Below are 26552 nucleotides of genomic sequence, written 5' to 3' on the forward strand. Positions count from 1 at the left end.
CAATTAGGTTATATTTATACTTATAAGCATATTTCCATAAACATATGGAGTGCAACATCACAGTCAGTATGTACAGCTTTCCTCTGGGTGTCTTCTTAGGGAAAGGACCCAGAATATCCACAGCTACGTGCTGAAATGGAACCTCAATTATGGGGAACGGCTGGAGAGGGGCCTTGACCTGGTCTTGGGGCTTTCCCACCCTCTGGCATACCTCACAAGACTGGACATAGGTAGAAACATCTTTGCCCATTCCCTCCCAGTGGAATGACTTTTCCAAACGGTCTTTGGTCCTATTCACCCCAGCATGGCCACTAGGGTGATCGTGGGCTAAGCTTAAGAGCTTTTCCCTATACTTAGTTGGAACTACCAACTGTCTCTGAGGAAGCCAGTCCTCCCTGTGCCCACCAGAAAGGGTTTCCTTTTACAAGACTCCTCCTTTTACAACAAACCTGGACCTATTAGAAGAGCTGGTGGGTCGTTCCGTGCTGCTGTCCAAGGTCACTTGAGTCTCTCATCCGCTTCCTGCTCTGCCTGGAATTGCTCCCTTGATGCTGGAGACATTCGTTCTTCGCGTGATTGTTCATGTCCATTCCAAGCAGGTGTGTGCGCGCTGCGTGCACACCAGCCGGAAGATTTTACTATAGCAGCGTCCGTAGGGTTGGCTTCGGTGCCCCCTGGAGTGGGATCTTCATGGCGCTGTATATAGGGGCCAGCCGACCCTCCACCCCTTCAGTTCCTTCTTACTGCCGGTGACGGCTAGCTGGAACTTCGCTTGCTCTTCAGCAATCATGGCAGTGTTCCATCTTAGTTGTAAATAGTTAGTTAGTTGTTTGGGGGGGGTTCCCCCCCCCCAACATTTTCATCGCCCCACTGAGGCATGTCCGGGTCCCCAGGGTTCAAACTCTGCAGGGACTGCGGGAAATTCATGTTTAAGAGTGACCCACACTCTTCGTGCTTAAGGTGCCTCGGGGAGAGCCACCAAAGAGACAGGTGCAGTATCTGCAGGGCATTTCGCCTCAGGACTCTCAAAGATAGAGAGCAGAGACTCCTAATGGAAGTAGCCCTGCGGCCACAATCGGACCCTGGGCCTGCCAATCCGGCACCCAGCACTTCATCCTCGGTGCGCAGTGCCCCGGCACCGGCGTTAAGTCATGAGGCCAAAGCCTCCAAACCCCGGCACCGGAGAGAGCTGGCGCACAAGAAATCGGCCTCGGTGAGACATCGCTCACCATCGCCAGTGCCAGTTAAAAAGAAGAGGCCGGTGAGAGAACATTCCCCCCCACCAGGACCCTAAGGGGCCGGCGCCATACACGAGTGCTGCGGACAGGCCGCGCCGCAGACCCATTCTGCAATCCCGTTGACTCCCGCCCCGGAGAGGGTACGGTTGAGTCCGGACAGGCCTAGATCCCCAGACATTATAGAGGAAGTGCGCCTCCCATCGACGCCAGAGGCGTTTGAGGCTGCCTCAGACCTCTTGAGCCTCCTGGTGCCGGTGTTGCCGCACCGGTAGAGAGAACCTCCGGATTCCGCTTGACCCCAGTTACAATCTCGGGGCAAACCGGCAATGCTATCACCACGCTCCCCCAGCAGCACCAGCACAGAGGGAACTTTCTCTGGTCCGGCGGCACCGGTCCCCAGCGACAGTGGGTACCGCCCCTCCTATGTTCTTGTACTCTGAGACCTCTGACTCGGAGGCGGACTTGTACCGCTCCAATAGATCAAGGAGCAGACGATCGTCCTCGCGTGCGAGTGCCCAGCCTTACCTGCCGCAGTGGCAGCAACAGTGGCAACCCCCGCCCCCCAGTAGCCGTTCTGGACGCCATGGGCCTACCACAAGTCAGTGGGTCAGGCGTATGGACCCCACTCACGGGCCGCATCGGTCTCCTCGACGTCGGTGGCCCTGCCGCTGATATCCCCACCACTGGCACCGCCGTCTGACAGGAGTGTGCCACAACGGGACATGGCACCGCCTAGTCAGGCACTGGCAGGGACCATGCTCCCAACACCACAGGCACCACCCAGCACGCCTCGTCGCTTGGTGTCGACCCCGGTACCGGCCATGGTGCCGCATCCTGAACCCGCACCGGCTGCGCAGCCTGAGTACCGTGTGCCGCAGGCCCTGGTAGAGGTAGAGGGTATAGAAGAAGGCCCTCTTCAGGGGATCTCCTCCTCTTTGTCGCTGGATGAGGCAGTGGCGGGAACGTCAGCGGTGGGAACGTCAGCGGCACCGGCTCTAGAGGACAATAGGATCCTCCAACAGCTTACTCGAGTAGCCCAGAGCCTCTCAATCCAAATGGAGGAGATAGAGTTGGATACTGATCCAGTGGCGGACATCCTGACCCCGTCGGGCCCATCCAGGGTGGCCCTGCCTCTCATAAAGACCATTGCAGACAACCTGCACTTTGTGGCAGACACCAGCCTCATTGGCCCCCATGGCTGAAAGGGCTGAGAGGCGATATTTTGTTCCATCCAAGGGCTATGAACATCTTTATACACACCCTCCCCCGAACTCCCTAGTAGTAGATGCAGCCAACCAGAGGGAACGCCAAAGGTTCCAGGGAGCTACACCAAAAAAATAGAGAGGCCAAGAGGTTGGACCTGTTCGGGCGAAAGGTGTATTTGACAGGGGGTCTGGCTATGCGCAACTGCAATCAGCAGGCCATAGTGAGCCGGTATGGACACAACACGGGTTTGGGTTTTCTAGGTTCGTGGAACTCCTTCCCCAGGAATCGCGAACCGAGTTTTCAGCCCTGGTCGAGGAGGGAAAATTGATTACCCGAGCTTCCCTCCAGGCAGCCCTGGACGTGGCCAATTCAGCCTTGCGCACGCTGGCGACTGGTCTGGTCATGAGGCAGGGAGCCTGGCTTCAAGTTTCAGGCCTCCCACATGAGGTCCAACAGACAATCCAAGACCTCCCCTTCGAAGGGCCCATGCTCTTCTCAGAGAAGACGGATAAGAGGCTACATAGCCTAAAGGATTCACAGGCTACCCTTCGCTCACTAGGCCTACACACCCCGGTCACTCAGCGTAGGCAGTTCAGGCCGCCACAGGCCCCACAGACGTACCAGCCTCAAAATCGCGCAGACGCATTGCGCAGAAGGGCAAGGACAGGCAGAAGGAGGCAACAACAGCAGCCCTCCGGCCAGTCATCTGCCCAACCAAGGCCTCCACAGGGGCCTAGACCACCATTTTGATGGCCTGGTCGAGGACGACCTACCGGTCAGAACTCTGGATCCTACCTTACCTTTTCATCACGTCTGTCCCCCTTCTATCGTGCGTGGGCCTGGATCACATCGGACAGTTGGGTGCTTTTCACGGTAGAGAGGGGATATTCTATCCAGTTCTCCTCCCTCCTGCCCCACCAGCCCCCGCTCCCTGTCCCTCTTCAGGGACCCCTCTCACGAGCAACTTCTAATTCAGGAAGTGCAGTCCCTCCTCGCAGCAGGGGCAGTAGAGGAGGTTCCTCAGGAGCTCAGGGGCAGGGGCTTCTATTCCCGCTATTTCCTAATACCGAAAGTGAAAGGGGGCCTCAGACTTATTTTGGACTTGCGGCGTCTCAACAAGTTTGTAAAGAAGCTCAAGTTCCTCATGGTCTCCCTGTCCTCCATCATACCCTTCCACGGATCCAGGAGACTGGTATGCCGCCCTCGACTTAAAGGACGCATACTTTCACATTGCAATAATCCCTCAGCACAGGCGTTGCCCACGACAAATCTGAGGTAACACCCATCTATAGTTTACGGTTCTTCCTTTTGGACAGTCAGCAGCCCCAAGGGTCTTCACAAAGTGCATGGCAGTAGTGGTAGCCTTCCTGCGCAAGCAGGGTATTCAGGTGTTTCCCTACCTGGCCGACTGGCTCATCAAGGGCCGTGCCAAGGCACAGGTGGAGGCTCAGGTGGTCTTCATCAGGCAGACCTTCCTCAAGCTCAGCCTCTTACTGAACGAGGCCAAGTCCACACTTTCTCCAACCCAAAGAATCGAATGTATAGGGGCGGTTCTGGACTCGACACACCAGAGCATACCTCTCAGAGGCCAGGTTCCAGACTATATCCAACATTATTCTCAGCCTCCAACGTTACCCGACCACCACAGCAAGAAATTGCCTCAAGTTGCTAGGGCACATGGCGGCATGTACCTATGTGGTGAGCCACGCCAGACTCAGACTGTGTCCGCTCCAGTCCTGGTTGGCAGGGGTGTATCGGCCGGTCAGGGAATCCCTAGAATCAGTGGTGACGCTACCTCAGCCAGTGTTGGACTCCCTCCAATGGTGGCTCGACCCACAGGAGGTCTGCACGGGAGTGCCTTTCCTCAGCCCCGAGCCCTCCCTATCCCTGGTAACGGACGCATCGGATGTGGGATAGGGTGCACATCTGGGCGACCTCAGGACCCAAGGCCTGGTCATGGGAAGACCTTTCGTTACATATCAATGTCAGGGAATTATGAACGGTGCACCTCGCATACGTAGCCTTCAAATCCCAGCTGGCGGGCAGGTGCGTTTCTGTCCTCACGGACAACACTCCGATGTTGTTCTATATCAACAAACAGGGTGGTGCTCGCTCCTCTCCCCTGTGCCGGGAAGCCCTCGCATTATGGGACTTTTGCGTGCAGAACGTAATTCACCTGACAGCATCCTACCTCCCGGGGACGCAGAACGGGCTTGCGGACGCCCTCAGCCACTTGTTCCAAGGTCATGAGTGGTCTATCCGCTGGGATATAGTACTCTCAATTTTCCGGCTCTGGGGTCATCCCCAGATGGACCTGTTTGCCTCCAGAGAGAACAGGAAGTGTCGCCAATTCTGCTCCCTCATGGGACGCAATCCGGGGTCTCTAACGGATGCCTTCCTCCTTTCTTGGGCAGATGGGCTATTTTACACCTCCTCCCCCCCCCCCCCCCCGATTCCTATGGTTCAGAGTAATCCTCAAGGCCCGCAGAGATCATGCTCGTGTCATCCTGATAGCGCCAGCATGGCTGTGCCAGCACTGGGACACGTTGCTCCTGCATATGTCTACACGGGTACCCCTCAGGTTGCCCCTACTCCCGGACTTGATCACACAGGATTGGGGTCACCTGCGTCACCCGAACCTGGAGTCGCTCCACCTCACAGCCTGGATGCTCCATGGCTAAATCCCGTGGAGATGCAATGCTCGCACCAGGTCAGGCAAGTCCTTCTCGGTAGCAGGAAGCCCTCAACAAGGACCACATACTTGGCCAAGTGGAAGCGCTTCTCCCTCTGGGCCACACAACGGGGTCAGTCTCCCTTGCTCACCCCAGTCCCTCTCATATTGGACTATTTGCTACATCTGAGACACCTGGGACTCTCCCTGTCTTCGGTTTGAGTACACCTTGCTGCAATCTCGGCATTCCACCCTGGAGCGGGAGGTACCTCAGTGTTTGCGGACCCACTCATTGGTCACTTCCTCAAGGGTTTGTCCCGCACATTCGTCAACCTGTCCGTGCTTGGGACCTCAATTTGGTCCTGTCTGTCCTCACAGGGCCCCCCTTCGAGCCGCTGGTGTCATGCTCGCTGTTAGATCTTTCATATAAGGTCACATTCTTAGTGGCGATCACATCAGCCCGGAGGGTGTCGGAACTCAGAGCACTGACATCTGAACCTCCATACACCGTCTTCCACAAAGACAAGGTCCAACTCAGGCCGCACCCAGCGTTCCTTCCTAAGGTGGTTTCCCCATTTCACATGGATCAAGACATTTTTCTCCCGGTGTTCTATCCGAAACCGCACTCCTCGGCTAAGGAGCGTAGGCTGCATTCCCTAGACGTTCACAGGGCCCTCGCGTTCTACATTGAAAGGACAAGACGCTTCAGGAAATCAACCCAACTTTTTGTTGCCGTGGCCGACAGGATGAAGGGGCTCCCGGTCTCTTCACAGCGGATCTCCTCTTGGATCTAAACCTGCATCCGGGAATGCTACAGTCGGGCTAACATTCCAGCCCCGCCTATCACGGCCCACTCCACAAGAGCACAGGCCTCTTCTGCTGCGTTCCTGGCCCAGGTCCTGATGCAGGAAATTTGTAGAGCGGCCACGTGGTCCTCAATCCACACTTTTACGGCACACTATGCCATCACGCACCAGGCCAGAGATGATGCAGCCTTTGGCCGCGCAGTACTCCAGTCTGCAGTGACCTCCGACCCCACCGCCTAGGTTCAGGCTTGTGAGTCACCTGCTTGGAATGGACATGAACAATCACTCGAAGAAAAAAACGGTTACTCGCCTTTTTGTAACTGTTGTTCTTTGAGATGTGTTGTTCATGTCCATTCCAATACCCACCCTCCTGCCCCTCTGTCGGAGTGTCAGCAAGAAGGAACTGCGGGGGTGGAGGGTCGGCTGGCCCCTATATACAGCGCCATGAAGGCGCCACTCCAGGGGGTGCTGAAGCCGACCCTACGGACGCTGCTATAGTAAAATCTTCCGGCTGGTGTGCACGCAGCGCACACACACCTGCTTGGAATGGACATGAACAACACATCTCGAAGAACAACAGTTACAAAAAGGTGAATAACCGTTTTTCCCTCGCTGGGTTGTGGATTGGGCTTGGTGCTACTGGAAGCAATGCCTGTGATGGAGACACCCCCATCGACTGAGCCGCTTTCCACTGGTGCACTAGGTTGTATTTCAGGCTCCAGTTGAGCTTCTTGCGCTGGTTTAGCAGCTGCTGCAGGTGCAGGCTCTATGGCACCCTTTGGTGTTGGCTCCCCTGACTCTGGTGCGGTTGCAAGCACAGGCTCTGGTGCTGACGGCTCCACCAGTTCTGATCCTTGAGCTGGGTCTCAGGAACTGGATCTACAACCACTGTCATAGACTCTGGTCTGGGGTCTGGTTTCACCACCTTTGGAGGCTCAGGAATGGAGTTAGGTGTGGAGGCCAGTTTAACCTGGCTGTGGGTGACCATCCCCACCCTTTTTGTTAGCCTCAGTTGGTTGGCTAAGTCTTCTCCCAGCAGCATGGGAATGGGATAATCGTCATAGTCCATATTCCTGACCAGCCCTTGTACTGGACAGGCAACTTGGCTGTAGGCGAGTTAAAAGAGTTGGCCTTAAAGGGTTGCACTGTCACTTGGGCCTCTGGGTGATGAATTTGGGGTCCACCAGGGATTGGTGGATAGCTGACACCTGTGCTCTAGTGTCACGCAGTAATCTTTCTCCCGCCCACACTCACACTTCCCACCCACCCCCCCGTCAAGGCTAATACCCCCCCCCTTCATTTATCACAAGGCCACACCCCTCTCCTCAGCATTTCCTATTAGCTAGCTGAGGCGGCTCGCCATTCAGTGTGCTGGCTTCTGTGGATCCCATTTTCAGTGCCTAACTCTCCCCATGAAGTGTATGGGGCGCCCAGGCCAAATGGGGCTGTGGATCGCTGAGTCAGACTACTCTGCCACCCTAGGCCCCCTTTTCACCTGGTCTAGGTGGAATAGGCTTCCCAACTTTTTCCAGGCAAGCACACAGGCAGGGCCACACCCACTTCCACAGAAAGACAGTGATCCGCTCTGGGAAGGCTCATCTTAAGAGGCTTGCCACAGCACCCAGATGTCCACACAGAACAAGGCAGATTACTAAGAAAATAAAACAGAGCACGCAAACTAAGCTTAATACACTAAAGAACCTAGTTACATTTGAGTTCTCACCCTAAATATGGTTCTAATAATCTTTTTCACAGGCCAGATGCCTTTCCAGCCTGGGCCCAGTTCTTTCCCCCTGTTCAGTCTTAGTTGTTTCCAGCAGTCATCGTGGGTGGGGTAGCAGGTGAGAACTGATGACCTCACTCCCAACCCTTAAATAGGATTTGCATAAGGAAGGAGTCCTTTGTTTCCTAATTTAAACCTCTCCCCCTCCCCACCAGTTTCTCGTGGAAAAGTACAAAACTCAAGATGGGTTCCAGTATCAGGTGACATGGTTACATGCCTCTGTAGGGCCCTTGTACCCATTCTTCACAGGCTGACCCACACATTCACAGGAAGACTAAGCTCTTTTACAGTCCATTGTCCTTGTTGTTGGGCCATCCTCCCTGTCTGGCTTTTCCATTGTTGTACCTGAAGTGTTAGCAGTTGGCATCATCCAAAGTAGCATAGTTGAAATACAGATACATAGTCAATATTCCTAACTTCAAATACAGAAATTATACAAGCATCCAAATAGGATAATCACATTCAGTAAATCATAACCTTTCCAATAATCTTACGAGCCACCTTGCATAAAGCATCTCAGTTTTATCATATTCATATTATAAGCATATTTTCATAAAGAATGTGGAATGACATGTTACACCCTCCCCCTTCTCTGGGCTCCCCTCTTGGGCACATCACCCTTTGCTCCTTAGAGTGGGATCCATCTCTGGTTCAGCTGTGACCTGCAGGTAGCGAACAACCTAGGTCAGTGGTTCCCAAACTTGTTCCACTGCTTGTGTGGGGAAAGCCCCTGGTGGGCCCGCCCGGTTTGTTTACCTGCCACGTCCGCAGGTTCGGCTGATCGCAGCTCCCAGTGGTCGCATTTCGCTGCTCCAGGCCAATGGGAGCTGCTGGAAGTGGTGCAGGCCGAGGGACGTACTGGCCGCCGCTTCCAGCGGTTCCCCTTGGCCTGGAGCAGCAAACCACGGCCACTGGGAGCCGCGATCGGCCGAACCTGCGGATGCGGCAGGTAAACAAACCAGGTGAGCTCGCCAGGGGCTTTCCCCGCACAAGCGGTGGAACAAGTTTGGGAACCACTGCCCTAGACAGTTCTCTCCCTGGCAGGCACCACACCCCCATCCCTTCCTGAGGTGGTGTTGCCTCCAGCTGAAATGCAGGAGCCAACCTCAGCCAACCTCCCAGCTGCAAGCATGTGGCTTCCCCCTGCTGCAGACGAATCAAGGAGTCTCTCTCCCATTCTCTCAGCAGTTCCTGAGACCTTACCCTTTCCTTTGGGGGTCCCAGCATAACACTCCCTCCTGCTTCAGGCAAATACTTTAACCTGAGCTACGTGGAAAAATCATAACCAAGAAGCAGGTCAACTAGGAGGTGTTCCATTATCCCCACAGTCAAAACATTTCCAAATATTCCTACACCACATGGATTTTAGCTAGTGGTACAAGGAATCTGCTTTCACCAACCCTCACAAGCTCTGCCATTTCACCAGGTAATATACTAGCCTTTGGGACCACACTCTGCTTAACCAGAGAGATCTGGGTCCATGTATCCTTCTGCCCTAAGTACTCCCTTCCATTAGTTCTGACAACCTTAACGTGCTCCATATCTGGTTCTGCAGAGGCTAATCTCACAAAACCAATATGATAGTGTAACCAGGCACAGACTCACCCCTGCGGCGCCTCCTGCTGGTCATCTCAGGAATTAGCTCACCAGTTGTCAGAGCGTCCTCTTCAGGCCAGGTGTCCGCCTGTCGTTGGCCCCCCGTGTCCCTCCCAGACCCCGGTGCCCTTGGCTTGGTTGTTGCCCCCCTGGCAGTACCCCACTCTCTCTCTTGGTCTCCCCACCCAGGGGAACCCCCACCCCCTATCCTCACATTGCCTCAGTCGTGGCTACTGCCAGTCACCATCTAGCCCCTGCACCCTGGGGCGGACTGCAGCCAATCATCACAGGCAACAAGGGGTTAGGACTGGCTGCCTTTACCCACCCTCAGGCTGCCCCTCTGCAACCCCAATACCTATGTGGGCCTAGGACCAGGCCCTGCAGCCTGGGGAGTTGCTGGCCTAGGGCTTCCCTGCCCCCAAGGGCTTTCCCTAACCCTGCCTCACTCTAGGTTCCCGGTGAGTTCCCCAGCAGGCAGGCAGGCAGGCAGGCAGGCAGACCGACCGACCGACCGACCGGCCTCTCTCTCTCTCTCTCCATTCAGAGTGAGACTCCTCAGCTTCTGGCTGCCCTGGCCTTCTTATAAGGCCGAATTGCTCTGTTTGGGGCGTGGCCCCAGCTGCAGCCACTTCACCAATCAGCTGGGGTTTTGCTCCTCTCCCCAGCCTCAGCCCTCTACAGGGCTTTTCCAACCCCTTCAGGGCTGGAGCGGGTGTTCACCCCGCTACAGATAGGTTTCAATCCCCTGGGGGGTTCTGTATTGAGGACAGCAGAACTAACATGAGCTATTGGTTGCCTGCTTCCTCCTAGCACAGGGCATTTATGCCTCATATTGGTGGAATTACACCAATAGCACCTTTTGGGATCTTCTTTTTACAGGAGATTTGGGGTGAGGGTTAGAGGAATGATTTTGGGGAGGTGAGTACTCAGCCTCCCAGCCACCCTCTTTCTTGATAAGGATAAAACAGGATCCTCCCTTCCCACCATGTTTAAACCCCTCTTTTGGTGGTTTGCTTTCAATAGATGCCTGGGTCTGTTCAAAGGCATCAGCTAGAGATACCATCTCATCTACAGATTTTTACATTTTTGTCCCATAGGCACGGAAATGCTCTTGAGCAATAAGATCAAACATTCCTTCAAAGCTTGTAATATCTTTGCCCCTCACCCATTTTCCCCATCATAACTTTCATTTTGTTCACATATTCCCCATGACTCATACCAATATCCATCCCTCTTGAGATTCCTAAATTTAACTCTAAACATTTCAGGGGTAATCTGAAACCTTTGCAAAACATCCTCAATGAGCATTTCATTGAATACACAGAGCTTTACCAGTTAATTTTGCAATCAGGGTTGGAATTCTCATGTCATCAGGGATTTCATGCACTGCACACAGCCTTTCAAAGGTAGTCAGATATTCAGCAATATCATCTGCCTCATTGTATGCAGGACATAAATGGTCCCAATTGTGGATTTTTGGAGTGATGGGAATCACTGGCATCGGTGGATTCTGTTTTTGCTTCTCTAGCAGGTCCAGTTGGTGTTTTCGCTCTCTTTCTCTTTCCTTTATCTCCAGTTCTTTCAGTTCCAATATTTTATGGTGCTCTCTCTCTCTCTCAAAGCTCCAACTTTACAATAACTTCACTGCTTTCACTCATTTTCCTGCTTTTCTGTCCCTACTTCCCTTTCCCAAAATAAGCGAACAGAAAATAACAAACCGGTAGCCTCCTCCTGACTGTCCTTAGCCACTACACTTAAAGCCTCACTTAAAATCATTACACCCGTGTATGAAGTGCAAATCTTGCTCAGTACAACAATCTCTGTATTTCACCCTACTCGCTGCACCACTGATGGGATCCCTGGGGTGCAGCCTGGGACTGTGGAACTGCTGTGCACCTTAACTCTCCAGCCTGGGCTGTCTCTCAAAATGCTTTGCTAGTAACAAGCAACAAGCCCCTCCAGACATGATCACTCAGCACAAACACCTGTGGAGCCCCACACCCAGCTAGATTGCATGAATACTTCCAGAGGCACTCATGAATCACACAGAGAAAGGCACCCCTCCAAATCCCCCCAATTCCTAGCCTTGTACCTCAGGATATACCGTCTTGCACTGCTCAAGACGAGCAGTGCAAGTTTATTAATTGGTTCACCACTTCATCAATGGAAAGTGGATATACATCAGCCTTTATAAACCTGAGCAAACATTCTTACCAAACACTTCAGGCAAACTCACTGGTAAAGATAAAGAGTTAAACAAAATATATTGACTATAAAAGATAGATTTTAAGTGATTATAAGTGATAGGCAAAAAGTCAGAGTTAGTTACCAAAATAAAATAAAATAAAATATAAGCACACAGTCTAAACTTTCAACCCTATTAGACTGGGCAACATCTAGATTAAGCAGTTTCTCTCACCCCACTGGATATTGCAGTCTTTAATATACAGGTTTGTCCCTTAAACCTGGGCCAGTCTCCTCAGTTGGAGTCTTCAGTCTTTTGAGTGTCCTTGTCGCTTGAAGCATAGGTGGGGGAAGGAGAAAGGCCAAGCATGGGGCCCCTGTGTTCTGTTTTATACCCTTAATCCCATGTGCTTGGAGAACACAAGTCCAGGCATGTCTGGTGGTCATTGCTGAGTCACAAGATGAAGCAATATCCTGGTGTATCTCCTGTGAGTGAGTCATTGAATTGTAACTCCTCTGCTGGACAATGACTGGTGATGTCTGTTCAGCACCCACCCAGGTGTTGATTACCTCTTCCCCTGTCATTGTCTCTGGAAAATTAGTATCTGGGTGCTTCCCAAACCCACAGCATATAACACATTCTCATATCTTCATATGCATTAATGATGTACATATTTAGATGGGACAGTGGGTTTCAGCAGATCATAACCTTTCCCATGATACCTCACATGGCATACTTTATATGCAATATCACAATTCTATATAAATGAGGAATATGGGGGTTACAGGGCGCTTCCCTAAGGTATAGAATGTCACACCTATCCAGCAGGGATGGCCTGCATTCTTTTTCCTAGACGAATGCCTTTGCATTGTGCTGTATTAAGACATGTTCAGATGGGCTTAGTCTGCTGTAAGGCATTTGACTCAGTCCCACACAACATCCTAAATAAAAAATATAAGCACTATCCACAGTCCTTGCAAGGTGGAGGCACTGCAGCAGGTTAACAGGTCCTGGCTGGTCCTGTGGCTGCTTGGGCCAGAGTATAGAAGGAAGGGGAAGGACATGCCTTCTCCTCATGGGGCTGGCTGAAGCCTCTGCAAATTCTCCCCAGTCTTTTCAGTTGATTTACTTTGTGAGTGTTTGGGTAAAAAGCAAGTCCAGGCCAGGGCTGTAAAAACACTGATCCCTGTAGGGCTAGTTCCATTGCCTGCCTGGGGAACCCAGCTTGGTATCTTGATAGCCTTTTTGACAAGATTACAAGTTTGGTTGTTAAAGGTCACAGAGCTGATGTAAGGTTCTTAGACGCCTGCAAGGCCTTTGACTTGGGACTGCATGACACTGAGTAAAAAACTAGAATGATATAAAATTAACATGGCAAATGATGAATGGATTAAATGCTGGCTGGCAGATAGGGCTCAAAATGGAACTGAGAATGGGGAATCATCATCGAGTGGGTGTGTTTCCAGTGGGTCCCACAGGGATCAGTTCTTGGCCCTATGCTATTTAACATGCTTATTAATGACCTGGAAGAAAATGTGTAATCATCACCGATAAAATTTGCAGATGATCCAAAAATTGGGGGAGTGATAAATAATGAAGAGAACAGATCATTGATAGAGTGATAAGGATCACTTGGTAAATGGGAAGCAAGCAAATAATATGCATTTTAATATGGCTAAATGTAAATGTACACATCTAGGAACACAGAATGCAGGCAATACTTACACAGTGGGGGTTCTATCCTGGAAAGCAGGGACTCTGTAAAAGATTTGGGGCGATGGTGGATACTCAGTTGAATATGAGCTGCCTGTGTGACCGGTGGCCAAAAGGGCTAATGCAATCCTGGGATGCATAAAGAGACGAATCTCAAGTGGTAGAGAGATTATTTTACCTCTGGATTTGGCACTGATGTGAACGCTCTAGAATAGTGTGTCCAGTTCTCAAGAAGGATGTTGATAAATTGGAGAGGGTTCTGAGAAGAGCCATGAGAACAGTCTCACCTCAGTCCCTGGAAAAATCATGGATCAGGTCCTCAAAGAATCCATTTTGAAGCACTTGGAGGAGAGGAAGGTGATCAGGAACAGTCAACATGGATTCACCAAGGGCAAGTCATGCCTGACCAACCTGATTGCCTTCTATGATGAGATAACTGGCTCTGTGAATATGGGGAAAGCGATGGACGTGATATATCTTGACTTTAGCAAAGCCTTCGATACAGTCTCCCACAGTATTCTTGCCAGCAAGTTAAAAAAGTATGGATTGAATGAATGGACTATACGGTGATGTGGCGGGGTTACAACTCACCGGTGTAGCACCGTCTGCTGGTCGTCTCAGGAATTAGCTCTTCCAGCCTCTGGAGCGCTCTCTGCAGGCCGGTGTCTCACCTGCCGCTGGCCCCCATGTCCCTCCCGGACTTTGGTGCCCTTCTGTGTCAGGGTTCTGCCTCCTAGCAGCAACCCACAATCTGGGTCTCCCCACCAGGGCCGGATTAACCTTTTGTGGGCCCGGCGCCAAACATATTTGGAGCATGAAGTGGGAATGTCAGTCCCCAGACTGAGGGGCCAGCCAGGGGCATGGAGCATGGCATGGCAGGGGCAGCCCCGCTCCACCCAGCCCAGTGCGAGGGCACTATTTACAAACCAGCAGTTGCCAGATGCACAGTGGCCCGCCCAGCCCTGTGCTGCCAGCGTGTCCCTTCCCCTTGGGGGTGGGCCCAAGCCGTGCCACACATCCCTTTGCCCAACACAAACACCCTCCCCCCCCCCCCCCGACTCCCTATGACCAGAGCCCTCCCGGACCTGCTATGCCCAGCGTCCTCCCCCCCACCCTCCCTCACAAATGCCCAGCGCCCTGCACAACACCACCCCTTCCCAGCATCCCCCACAGCATCTCCACTCCCTAGTGCCCCAACACACACAGATCTTCCTTGCCCCTCACAGCCCAGCACCCCCCATAGACCCCTTCCCCCATGTCCTTTCCCCCCGGCTGCACTCACTGGCCCTGCTGGGAGGTGACTGTATCTGCCAGGCTGAGCCGGCCGCGCAGCCAGGGCTGGTCCCGGGGCAGGGAATCGCTCCGGCCCTTCAGGAGTGGTGCGATCAGCCAGGCCAGCCTCCCTCAGGACCCACTTGCCTGGAGGGGCCCAGCCAAGCCCCACACACTGTCCCCCACCCCCAACTGACTGGGACTGGCCAGGCTTCTGCACCAGTTCCAGGCGGCTCAGCTCCAGGGAGACAGGGGTGGGGCCCCGCAGGTGGTAGGAAGCAGAGATTACCCGGAGCCAAAGGTGCACTGGGGTGGGGCCAGGGGGCTGAGAAGAGCAGGGAGGAGGGCAGGGGGGTGGGGCCAGGGGGCAGAGAGGAGCAGGGGGTGGGGCCAGGGGAGCCAGCAGGGTCTCAGGGCGCAGTGCAAGCGGAGCAGGCCAGGGCCCCTTCTGAGCATGGGCTTGGCTCTAAGGCACCACTGTAAACCCGGGACTGCTCCCCACCCAGGGGAACCCCCAACCCCCTATCTCCACCTTGCCTCAGTGGCTACTGCCAGTCATCATCTAGCCCTCACTCCCTGGTGCAGACTGCAGTCTGTTATGGCCACGCATCATTGGCTAGGGGGGTTAGCACCTGCTGCCTTTGCCTATCTCTGGGCTGCCTCTCTGCAGCCCCAGTACCTTCTTATAGGCACTTTTCAAGGCCTGCAGCCTGGGGTTTTTCCAGGCTGGAGCTCCCCAGCTCCCTCTGCCCTTCCACTGCCCTGCTCCACTCTAGGTACCCTGCTCAGCTCCCAGGCAGCCAGGTCCTTCTCTCTCCGAAGCTAGAGAGAGAGAGAGTATCAGGAGGTAGCCGTGTTAGTCTGCATCCACAAAAACAACAAGGAGTCTGGTGGCACCTTAAAGACTAACAGATTTATATGGGTATAAGCTTTCGTGGGTAAAAAACCTCACTTCTTCAGATGGGGAGAGAGAGAGAGGGTGTTTCCTTCTGGCCCATCACCCTCTTATAAGGGCCAGCTGGGACCTGATTGCATTGGCTACAGCTGTGGCTGTTTTCCCAATGCCTAGCTTCTCAGCCACAGCCCTCTCCAGGGCTGCTTTAACCCCTTCAGGGCTGGAGCAAAGTGGATAGAAAGCTGGCTAGATCATCGGGCTCAATAGGCAGTGATCAACGGCTCGATGTCTAGTTGGCAGCCTGTATCAAGTGGAGTGCCCCAGGGGTCTGTCTTGAGGCCAGTTTTCTTCCACATCTTCACTAATGATCTGGATGATGGGATGGATTGCACCCTCAACAAGTTTGTGGATGACACTAAGCTGGGAGGAGAGGTAAATACACTGGAGGGTAGGGATAGGGTCCAGAGTGACCTAGACAAATTGGAGGATTGGGCCAAAATCTGATGAGGTTCAACAAGGACAAGTGTAGAGTCCTGCACTTAAGGATGGAACAATCCCATGCATTGCTACAGGCTGGGGCCCGACTGGCTTAGTGGCAGTTCTGCAGAAAAGGACCTGAGGATTACAGTGGACAAGAAGCTGGATATGAGTCAACAGTGTGCCCTTGTTGCCAAGAAGGCTAACGGCATATTGGGCTGTATTAGTAGGAACATTGCCAGCAGATCGAGGGAAGTGATTATTCCCCTCTATTCAGCACTGGTAAGGCCACATCTGGAGTATTGCGTCCAGTTTTGGGATCCCCACTACAGAAAGGATGTGGACAAATTGGAGAGAGTCCAGCGGAGGGCAACGAAAATGATTAGGGGGCTGGGGCACATGACTTATGAGGAGAGGCTGAAGGAACTGGGGTTATTTAGTCTGCAGAAGAGAAGAGTGAGGGGGGATTTGATAGCAGCCTTCAACTACCTGAAGGGGGGTTCTAAAGAGGATGGAGCTAGGCTGTTCAAAGTCATGGCAGATGTCAGAACAAGCAATGGTCTCAAGTTGCAGTGGGGGGAGGTCTAGGTTGGATATTAGGAAAAACTATTTCACTAGGAGGGTGGTGAAGCACTGGAATGGGTTACTTAGGGAGGTGGTGGAATCTCCATCCGTAGAGGTTTTTAAGGCCCGGCTTGACAAAGCCCTGGCTGAGATGATTTATTTGGGGTTGGTCCTGCTTTGAGCAGGGGATTGGACTAAATGACCTTCTGAGGTCTCTTCCACCCTAATCTTCTATGATTCTATGAATGAGTAACTAACCCATCCTTAGGTTATCTGCCAACACCCCCCAGCTGCATGTCACCAGCACACGTTACCCACAAGGACTATACATTTTCTTCCAAATCTTTGGTAAAGATCTGGAACAGCAGTGGGCTGAGAACAGATCCCCACAAGACCCAAAAGAACCCTCCCCCCCACTGGCTGATAATTTCCTGTTGACAAGCTATGATGGGTGTCCACCCCACACAGGACTGGAAGGGGTTAAGGTGGCCAGGCAGGCCAATTAACTGCCCAGGCTGCACCTGGAGGAGGAGCTTCACAGCAAACAAATATTTCAATCTTGGCTCCTCAGGCTGGCAGAGAAAGCACTAACACCCTCCAATGGCTGGACACTGAAGCTGGACAAAGTCAGTCTAGATATCAGGCGTACATTTGCAACAGCTGGAAGAATTAACCATTGGAGCCATTTATTGGGGGTCCTGGTGGATTCTCTGGCACTGTCAATTTCTAACTCATGACTGGCTCTGCTCTAGGAAGTGTTGTGGGGCCGCTCACTCACCTGGGCCAAACGGGCTCAACCGAGCTGATCACAGGGACCCTTCTGGCCTTCAAAGCAGGAATCTGTATAAATAAATTCCAGCGCAATTCCTGTGAATGAGGCTCTAGGATAGTGTTGGCAGGCATCCGGTTTTCGGCTGGAACGCCCAGTTGGAAAGGGACTCTAGCCACTCCAGTTGGCACCGCCGACCTGACTGCTAAAAGGCTGGTCGGCAGCACAGCAGGGGTCTGAGTCTAAGGCAAGCTCCCTACATACCCTAGCTCCATGCAGCTCCTGGAAGCCACCTCCGGGTCCCAGTGGCCCCTAGGCTCATGGGTGGCCAGGAAAGCTCTGCCCATGCCCCATGTGCAGGCTAAACAGCTCCCATTGGCTGGGAACTGCGACCAATGGGAGCTGCGGGGGCGGTGCCTGCAGACAAGAGGGCAGCGCGCGGAACTTCACTGGCCACACCTGCATCTAGGAGCTGTAAGCGCTGCCAGGACCCCACACCCCCTCCCTCACTTAAACTCCCTCCCAGAGCCTTCACCCTGCAACCCCTCCACACCCCAACCCCCTGCCCCAGCCCTAAGCCTACTCCTGCACCCAAAACCCCTCATCCCTGGCCCCACCCCAGAGCCCACACCCCCAGCCAGAGCCCTCACCCCTCCATATCCCAACTCCTTGTCCCAGCCTGGAGCCCTCTCCTGCACCTCATCCCTGGCCCCACCCCATAGCCTGCACCCCCCAGCCAGAGCCTTCACCCTCTTGCTCCAGCCCGGTGAAAGTGAGTGAGGGTGGGGGAGAGTGATCAACGGAGGGAGGGGGGATGGAATGAGCAGGGGTGGGACCTCGGGGAAGGGGCAGGGCAGCAGTGTTCGGTTTTGTGCAATTAGAAAGTTCACTCCCTAGAGTAGGGTTGCCATCATTTTGTGGGATGTGGCTACATTGCAATGAGACCTGTGGCTGGTCCATGTCAGCTGATGCATGCTCACGAGGCTTGGGCTGGAAAACTACAGTGTAGACATCAGGTCTCGGACTGGCGGCTAGGCTCTGGGACCCTCTCCTGTTGCCCTATTTTACAGAGAACCATGTTGACTGGCGTTAATCAGGCGCATTTATTCTTTGCTACTTGTGTCAGCCATTCAATGGCTTTGCCCAACCGTTTGCCCAACCCTGTTTGCCTTTTCCAGGTGGTGGCACAACATTAGCATATCTCCAGTCCCCTGGGCCTGGGAAGGGTAATGGGAGGAGGAGGAGGTAGGGCAGGCTCAGAATTTCTCCCTATTTTGTTCTTATATTGTAGATGGTGTTGTTGTTTTAGAAACAATCAAGCAATTGCAGAGCCAACCTGGCTGTCACCGTGGAGCCAGGGTTACAACCAGGGGTGAAAGTAACTTAAAGGACTTACTGGTACGCCGGAGTCCTGAGCGGGGATGTGGCCTCAACTGGAAGAGGTGGGGCCTTTCAATATTTAAAGGCCCTGGGGCTCCAGCTGTGGCTGGGAGCCCCAGGGCCTTTAAATCACCCCGGAGCTACCAGCTGCAGAGGCAGCTGGAAGCCCCGGGGCTCAGGAGTGAATTAAAGGACCTGGGGGATCTGGCTGCCGCGGAGCTCCAGGCCCTTTAAATCACTGCAGGAGTCCTGCTGCCGCTACACCTCTGGAGGCCATGCCCTGACCCCAGACAATACTGATACTGCACAGTGCCATTGCATGCCTCACCTCCTCTTTTCTTTGCCCATCACAGCTGTGTCGGCGTTCGGAAAGAAATTCACATCGTTCTGGTGAGCGAATGCCGGAAGGTGAGTCACACTCAACTGCCCCAATGCCCCACCCCATGGCCATCCTGATGTACGAACCTTTGCCTCCCCACAGCTACCCTGATGCACCAGCCCTCACCTTCCCAGAGCCACCCCAACACGCCAGCCCTCGGCTCCCCCCAACTGCCCTGATGCACAAATCCTACAGCCATCCAACGTCCCAGCCATAACCACCCCCCAGTGTACCAGCCCTCGCCATCCCATTGTCATCCCAAAGCACCAGCCCTTGCATCCCCATAGTTGCCCTGATGCACCAGCCCACACCTCCCCACAGCCACCCCAAAGCACCAGCTATTGCATCCCCACAACTGCCCCGACGCGCCAGCCCTCGTCCCCCCACAGCCGCTCTGAGGCGCCAGCCCTCGCCTCCCTACAGCTGCCCCAAAGTACTAGTCCTGGCCTCCACACAGCCATCCTGATGCACCAGCCCTCGCCCCCTACAGCTGCCCCAAACCACCACTCCTCACCTCCCCACAACTGCCCTCAACCACGAACCCTTCCCTCCCTGTTGCCACCCTGATGCACCAGCGCTCCCCTCCCCACAGTGGCGCCAGTACACCTGCCTTCTCATCCCACAATGGCCCTGACGCACCAGCCCTCAAATACCCACAGCTACCCTGACACGCCAGCCCTCGCCTCCCCACAGCTGCCCTGACGTGCCAACCCTCGCCTCCCAACTGCTGCACTGACACACCAGCCCTCACCTCCCCATAACTGCCCTGACACCCAGCTATCGCCTCCCTACAGACGCCCTGACATGCCAGCCCTTGCCTCCCCATGGCCACCCCAAAGCACCAGGCATCCTCTCCCCATAACCGCCTCAATGCACCAGCCCTCATTTCCCCACAGCTGTCTTGATGCACCAGCCCTCGCCTCCCCATAACTGCCCTGTCGCACCAGCCCTCCCTTCCACACAGACGCTCTGATTCTCTAGCCCTTCTCTCCCCACAGCCACCCTAATGTGCCAGCCCTCACTTACCCAATCCGCCCAGACATGCCATTCCTCGCCTCCCCACAGCCTACCTGACGCGCCAGCCGTTGCATCCCCATAACTATTCTGACTCGCCAGCCCTGGACTCCACACAGCCACCCTGATGCACCAGCCCATGGCCACACAACATACCAGCCAACACCACACATAGTATGCCAGCTCACATCACCTAATAGCCACCCCGAAGCACCAGCCCTCTCTTCCCCACAGGTATCTGGAATGACGACGGCTCATGTAACAAAGCAGCCTTTGGCGGGACACTACCAAGAGTATCAATTCAGGACACATTGCTTAGAACAGGGCAGTCAAAGCCTAAGGCTGGGGATCCTTCACTACTAAGGCACGTCAAACCAGACAAACAGAGAGGACTTCAGTTTTACCTCACTGGCTAACCAGAAGTCATACAAGCAATTCCCTCAGACACTCCAGTTTCCCAGTATCACCACCAGCACCACTCCTTATGGGGATGAATGGTTATGAAAACCAATACCCCAGTAAAAGAAAAAGGGTTCTCCTGATCCCAAAGGACCAAGCCCCAGACTCAGGTCAATATACCAGCCAGATCTTACCCACTGTTGCCAATCCTTTAGAATCTAAAATCTAACGGTTTATTCAGAAAAAGAAAGAAATATAGTTGAGAGCTAAAATTGGTTAAATTGAATCAATTACATTCAGCAAAGTTCTTGGTTCAGGCTTGTAGCAGTGATGGAATAAACTGCAGGTCCAAATCAAGTCTCTGGAGTACATCCACAGCTGGGATGGGTCATTCAGTCCTTTGTTCAGAGCTTCAGTTTGTAGCAAAGTTCCTCCAGAGGTAAGAAGCAGGATTGAAGACCAAAATGGAGGGGTTTCCAGGACCTTTTCTGTCCTCTGCCATGTGGAAGAACACCTCTTTGTTCTTACTGTGGAAAATCACAGCAGCAAGATGGAATTTGGAGTCACATGGGCAAGTGGATGGTCAGGTTAAAGCCCTAACTGAGAAAGGAAAGGGTAGATTTTTGATGGGTGATGGATTGTTGGCTAATACAGCTTATAAAAGCAAACCTGAAAAGGGTGACTGTGATTTGCTGGAAGTAGCTCAGTATAGTGACAAGAGCAGCAGTTTATCTGTAGGGCGTGGCAATGTGCCTGGTAAGAAAGCTGCCCCACTATCCCAGTATTTGTCTGTAACCAGCCATGTGTGCTGGGACAAGGGAGAGGAGAACAAAGAAAGTTTGGATGAGCCTAGGCAGCCTTGAGAGCTGATGGTTTTGTCTAGTCAGCAGTTTAGGAAGGTGAGGATAGTGGAAGATGAGTATCCCTATACCTTACCTGTTACCTGTGTGGAGAATTGTGACAGTGAAGGAAATGTGCCTGTGTCTGTTAGGGGTATTGACTTGCGTATGGAGGGATCTACCCCAGTCTCCAAGCAGTTGTCTGTGAACAGCCCTGTGTGCTGGGACAAGGAAAATGAGATCCCAAGCTGTGTGTCTGTTAAAGGGGAAGGTTTCTCCAGTTGTTCTTTGTCTGTGGAGCAGACAGAAGGTGCCTTTCAGCCTGTGATGGTTGCGGGTAGTGCAGTTGTCTCAGAGTTGGTTCTGGATTCAACTAAAGCCCAGGAAGGGAATGGTCCTAAGTTTGTGTCTGCTAGGGAGAATGACACTGTAACTAGGTTGCATCCAGTTAGTGTCCTAGCAAAATCCCAGAGACCAGACAATTCTGGTGCTTGTATTTTGCCTGTTGCTAATGTGTAGCTGGAAAAGGGTGTAGCAACTCTGTCTGATCAGGGTGATATCCTAGCCAGAGCACAAGGAAAGCATAAAGGTGATTTGTTTGTGTTACCTACTGACAGTTTGAACACTTGTAGCAAGAAGGAAAAGATTCCTAAACTTGTGTGTGGGACAGGGAAGGAGAATGCTTCTAACCTTTTGACTATGAAATCTAGCAGTTTGCCTGAAAGGGGATTGTGTAGGAATCCACCTGATAAGCCAAAGATGATCCTGGATATAAGTGAGACCCAGAAAGAGTCTGTTGTTGCTCAGGAAAGTGTTCCTTTAGAGCAAGCCCTAGGTGAAGAGGGTAAGGGCAGAATTTCTGTGAGGGGTAAACTGTTGCTTAGAGAAGCTCCTAGGGAAAGGAATCCTCATGGTAATCTGTGCAAGCAATTTACTGTAGCTGAAGAGTGGGAAAGTGATTTAATCAAGGAAGTTTCAGTTCCTGATAGGCAGACATTTTCTGCTAAGAATGAATTCATTGATTTTGCTTTGGAAAGATCCAGTGTGGATAGCTCTGAGAAGGCTTCAGATGGAATGAAAATTGTTAGGGAATTTGGACAGCCCTATAACCAAGTGGCTGTGCTTGACCAATTTATTAGGAAAACAATGTTGTCGGGACAGAAATATCTCCATGTAGATTTTTTGAATGAACAGTCTGTGTCTCAGATTCAGAGGGAAGAATGGCTAGCTAAGGCTGCAGAGCAGAAAAGCTGTGTAGTTAATCTCTTGAGAATGCAGGGGATGGCAGGTATACTCTCATCTCTAGACACTTTGGATATGACTTGTAATCTCTCAGTGGACTTAACATCTGATTCCATGTGGAAGCAGAGGTTGGTAAGGGAAGGACCACAGAACTTTAAATCTAACTTGTTAGTAAAAATGGATGGTATCTCTTTAAGACAGGGTCCAGCCTTGGAATTGGTAGTGATTAAGGATCTGAAAACTAGTGAACAGGCTCCTGCTCACCTCCGGACAACAGTCCCAGCGCACCAGCCCATGCCACCTCACAGCCGTCCTGACATCCAAGCTCTCGCCTCCTCACAGCCACCCTGATGCGCTCACCCTTGCTCCCCACAGCCACCCTGACACGCCAGCCATCACCTCCCCACAACCGCCCCAACACTCCAGCCCTCGTCTCCCCACATCCAGCCTTACGTACCAGCCCTCCCTTCCCCAGAGCTGCCCTGATGCACCAGCCCTCTCCTCCCCACAGCCACCCCGATGTTCCATCCCTCGCCTCCCCACAGCCGCTCTGATGCTCCAGCTCTTGCTTCCCCGACACACCAGCCATCTCCTCCCCTCAACTACTCGGAACCACCAGCTCTCGCCTCCCCACAGATGCCCTGATGCACCAGCCCTCGTATTCTCACAGCTGCCTCGAAGCACCAGCCTTCACCTCCTCACGGCCACCCCGAAGCACCAGCCCTCACCACCCCACAGCTGCCCTGACGCATCAACCCTCACCTCCCCCCAACCGCCCCAACGCTCCAGCCCTCGTCTCCCCACATCCACCCTTATGTGCCAGCCCTCGCCTCCCCAGAGCTGCCCTGACGTGCCAGCCGTCACCCCTCACAACTGCCCCAACACACCAGCCCTTGCCTCTCCACAGCCGCCCAGACACGCCAGCCCTCGTCTCCCTGCAACTCTCCTGACAAACCAGCCCTCGCCTCCCCACAACCGCCCCAAAGCATCAGCCTCGCCACCCCACAACTGCCCCGACAAACTAGCCCTCGGTTCAACACATCCACCTTGGTGCCCCAGCCTTCGCTACCCTACTACTGCCCTGCTGTATTGGCCTTGCCTGATGCTCCGGACTAGGTGTGTGGGCTTTATAGTGTCTGCTGGATGCTGGGAATGGGTGAAAGCTTCCCAAGCAATGTCCGCAATGTCACACTAGGGAGATGAGAATCAGCCCATCATTATCCCCCACCACTCGCACAAGTCACTGTCCCTCCAACCACTCTTTCTCCATACCCCACTAGCAGTCACCTACCGTGTGCCCCGTCATTCTCCACCCACTCCCCAGCCCCTGCACACTGCACTGACCTCCTATCCTCTCTCCTGCCCAGTAGCCCACCTGCTATTTACTGACTGCACTACCCTGCTCAGGCGGGAATTGCCTGGGGCTGCCTTTCATTAGCTGCCGGCCTCCTCTCTGCCCCAACCCACCCTCTTCCCCCAACAGGAGGCTGGGAAAGCAGGTGGCGATCTAGTCTTTGCAGTGGAAAAACCTATGAAGAAACCAGTGAATTCAGCAGGCAACGTTGGACTCTGGGTATAACAGTGAGTGTCGCTGGGGATACAGTCGCGAAGCGGGGGGGGGTCTGTTTGGGGTATAGCTGCAAGGGGGTCTGCTCGGGGGGGTACATCCACAAGGGGGACTGCTAGGGATACAGCCACATAGGGGTCTGATGGTACAGCCACATGGGGGTCAGGGGTACAGTCATGAGGGGAACTGCTGCTTTTTGCCTTTTGCAGATTGGATTATGTGGAAATTTAGTGCTCATGAAATTAATGCCCATCAGCAGGGTCAGGCACACAGCAAGCTTCCTCCCCCAGCTCTGCCGGTGCCTCTCAAACACCTGCCTTGCAGCCACCGGCTAGCCCAGCCCCAACCCGCAGCCTGTGCTAGCCCAGCCCTGGGATCCCCCCTACCCCAGCTCTGCCAGTGCCTCTCTCTCCCAACCCACAGCCCTCTGCTATTTCAGCCCTGGGCTCCCCCCTCCCCCAGCTCTGCCGGTGCCCCTCATTCCCGACCCACAGTCCCCTGCTGTTCCTGAGAAAAGTGTGCCCGTCCTTAAAGCTGTGTGCAAGCTTTCTGCTAGTACCAGAACGCACAGGCTCATTTTCCATGTGCCATCAGTCTCAGTGCATTGGAGAGCAAAAGGCCTGAGGTGTGGTGCGTTTGCTGTATGATGAGGTTGGCAGGGCGAAGGTAGCTTGAACAGGGCAGTGTCCCCCAGGCCGGGAGTGGATGGGCCATTTTAGAGGCCCTTGTCCCAGTGGGAAGAATAAAGTGTGGGAGAGGCTCGGCCCATCACTCCCTTCCTTGGGAACCAGACCCTGCCCCATGCCATCTCCTGGATATGGCAGCCAGGCAGCCATTGCCCTAGGCTGCTCAGTGTCCAGGCCGGCTCCCCCAGCCCTGCTATCACCAACATTCGCGCCCCACGTTGCCGTTCGCAAGGGTACAGCAGAAGTCGGACAGGGCAGGCTGGTCCCTGTGGTGTGGGCACTGCACGGAACTTAATAACAGTCCCTGCCTGGGAGAGCTGGGAGTGAGAGATGGGACTGCCCAGAGCATGTGACCAACAAGCCACTGGAGTACCGAACCTGCAGGGAGGTCACGGCCCCACTGGGAAGACCTCCTTGCTGGCTGGCCCATATTCCCCCCCAGAGATGAGCTGATCTCTCTTTGGCTGCCACTGCCTCAGCACCCTCCCCGCCAGCCCTTTGCCAAGGGGGATTGGTTGACATTGTGGCTGCTGAATCATGGCATGCCCAGGCCACTCCTCTTGCTTGGAGCATCACCCACTGCTTGGGTGTTGCTGGGCTGCTGAGCCCCTGCCTGGCAATGGGTAGCTGAACACCAGAGTTATGGCAGGAGAGCTGCAGGAGCCTGGCCTGGTGTCAAGGTTCCTTCCCCACTCTGAACTCTAGGGTACAGATGTGGGGACCTGCATGAGAACCTCTAAGTTTAACTACCAGCTTAGATCTGGTTTTGCTGCCACCACCCAAATTATTTGAGTTATTTGGGAAACTCTGTCTATCTCCTCCCGAGAATATCTCCCTCCCAAGCAGGGCCGGTGCATCCACTAGGCAAACTAGGCAGCCGCCTAGGGCGCCAAGATTTGAGGGCGCCAAAAAGCGGTGCCCAAAATGTCTGAGATGCTCACCTGGTGCCGGCTAAATGTGTAACCCTCTTTGATCAGCTCCGGCCGGCCGGGAAGTGATGTCATTCCTCCTCCAGCCGCTGGGGGCGCTGCGCTGCTCCCTGCTGCTCTGGCTCTTCCCCAGGGCCCAGCCCCTGCTCAGCCCCGCCCTGCCCCCACTCCCCTGAGCTCTGCAGCAGGGCCAGGGCTGCAGGAAGTAGAGACATGGCCCCAGCCACGCCGCCGGTGAGTGCTGGGGGGTCGTTCCCCCTTGCCCCTAAGCCAGCCCTGACCCCTCGGGGGCCTGACCCCCCATGGAAGCCAGCCCCCCCCCGCTCTCGCCTCCCCCACAGAGGCCTGGGGCACCCCTCCACATGGGGGGGCTGCGTAGAGCTCAAAAGTATCTAGGGATGGCCCTGGTACCTGCCACCCTGCCCTCAGCCAGCCCCACACCCCCTGCCCTGCCTGCAGCCAGCCCCGCACCCCGACCTCCATCCAACCCCTGCATCACCCCCGTGCCCCAAGCCAGCCAGCCCCACACACCCCATCTCCAGCCAACCCCGCACCCCATCTCCAACCAGCTCCGCATCCCCCCCTGCCTGCCTGAAGCCAGCCAGCCCCACACCCCCTGCCCTGCCTGAAGCCAGCCCCAAACCCCCTGCCTCCAGCCAGCCCCGCTCCCCCACCTCCATCCAACCCCTGCAGCACCCCCCCTCCCCGAAGCCAGCCAGCCCCGCACTCCCCTGTTTCCAGCCAGCCCCGCCGCACCCCCGTGCCCGAAGCCAGCCAGCCCCACACCCCCTGTCTCCAGACAACCCCGCACCCCATCTCCAACCAGCTCCGCATCCCCTGCCCTGCCCGAAGCCAGGCAACCCGCCCCGCACCCCCCTTTCTCCAGCCAGCCCCTGCCACACCCCCGGACCCAAAGCCAGCCAGCCCCACACCCCCATCTCC

At 54.2% G+C, this 26552-nt stretch overlaps 1 protein-coding gene across 2 annotated transcripts in view; it reads left to right on the plus strand.

Moving 5' to 3' along the window:
* The window catches only part of BSN (bassoon presynaptic cytomatrix protein), a 463393-nt gene that overhangs the window by 430751 nt on the left and 6090 nt on the right, over positions 1-26552 (plus strand). Inside the window, exons 10-12 of one of the 2 annotated variants that reach the window (XM_065551446.1) lie at positions 18909-18963; positions 23912-24009; positions 25659-25844. In XM_065551446.1, coding sequence (XP_065407518.1) covers positions 18909-18949 — 41 coding nt within the window. In that variant the 3' untranslated portion in view covers positions 18950-18963; positions 23912-24009; positions 25659-25844. The remainder of the gene's footprint in view (positions 1-18908; positions 18964-23911; positions 24010-25658; positions 25845-26552) is intronic. The other variant, XM_065551445.1, reaches the window with a different exon arrangement.

This window comes from Chrysemys picta, chromosome 7 (assembly GCF_011386835.1).
Source record: "Chrysemys picta bellii isolate R12L10 chromosome 7, ASM1138683v2, whole genome shotgun sequence".
Lineage (NCBI taxonomy): Eukaryota > Metazoa > Chordata > Testudines > Emydidae > Chrysemys > Chrysemys picta.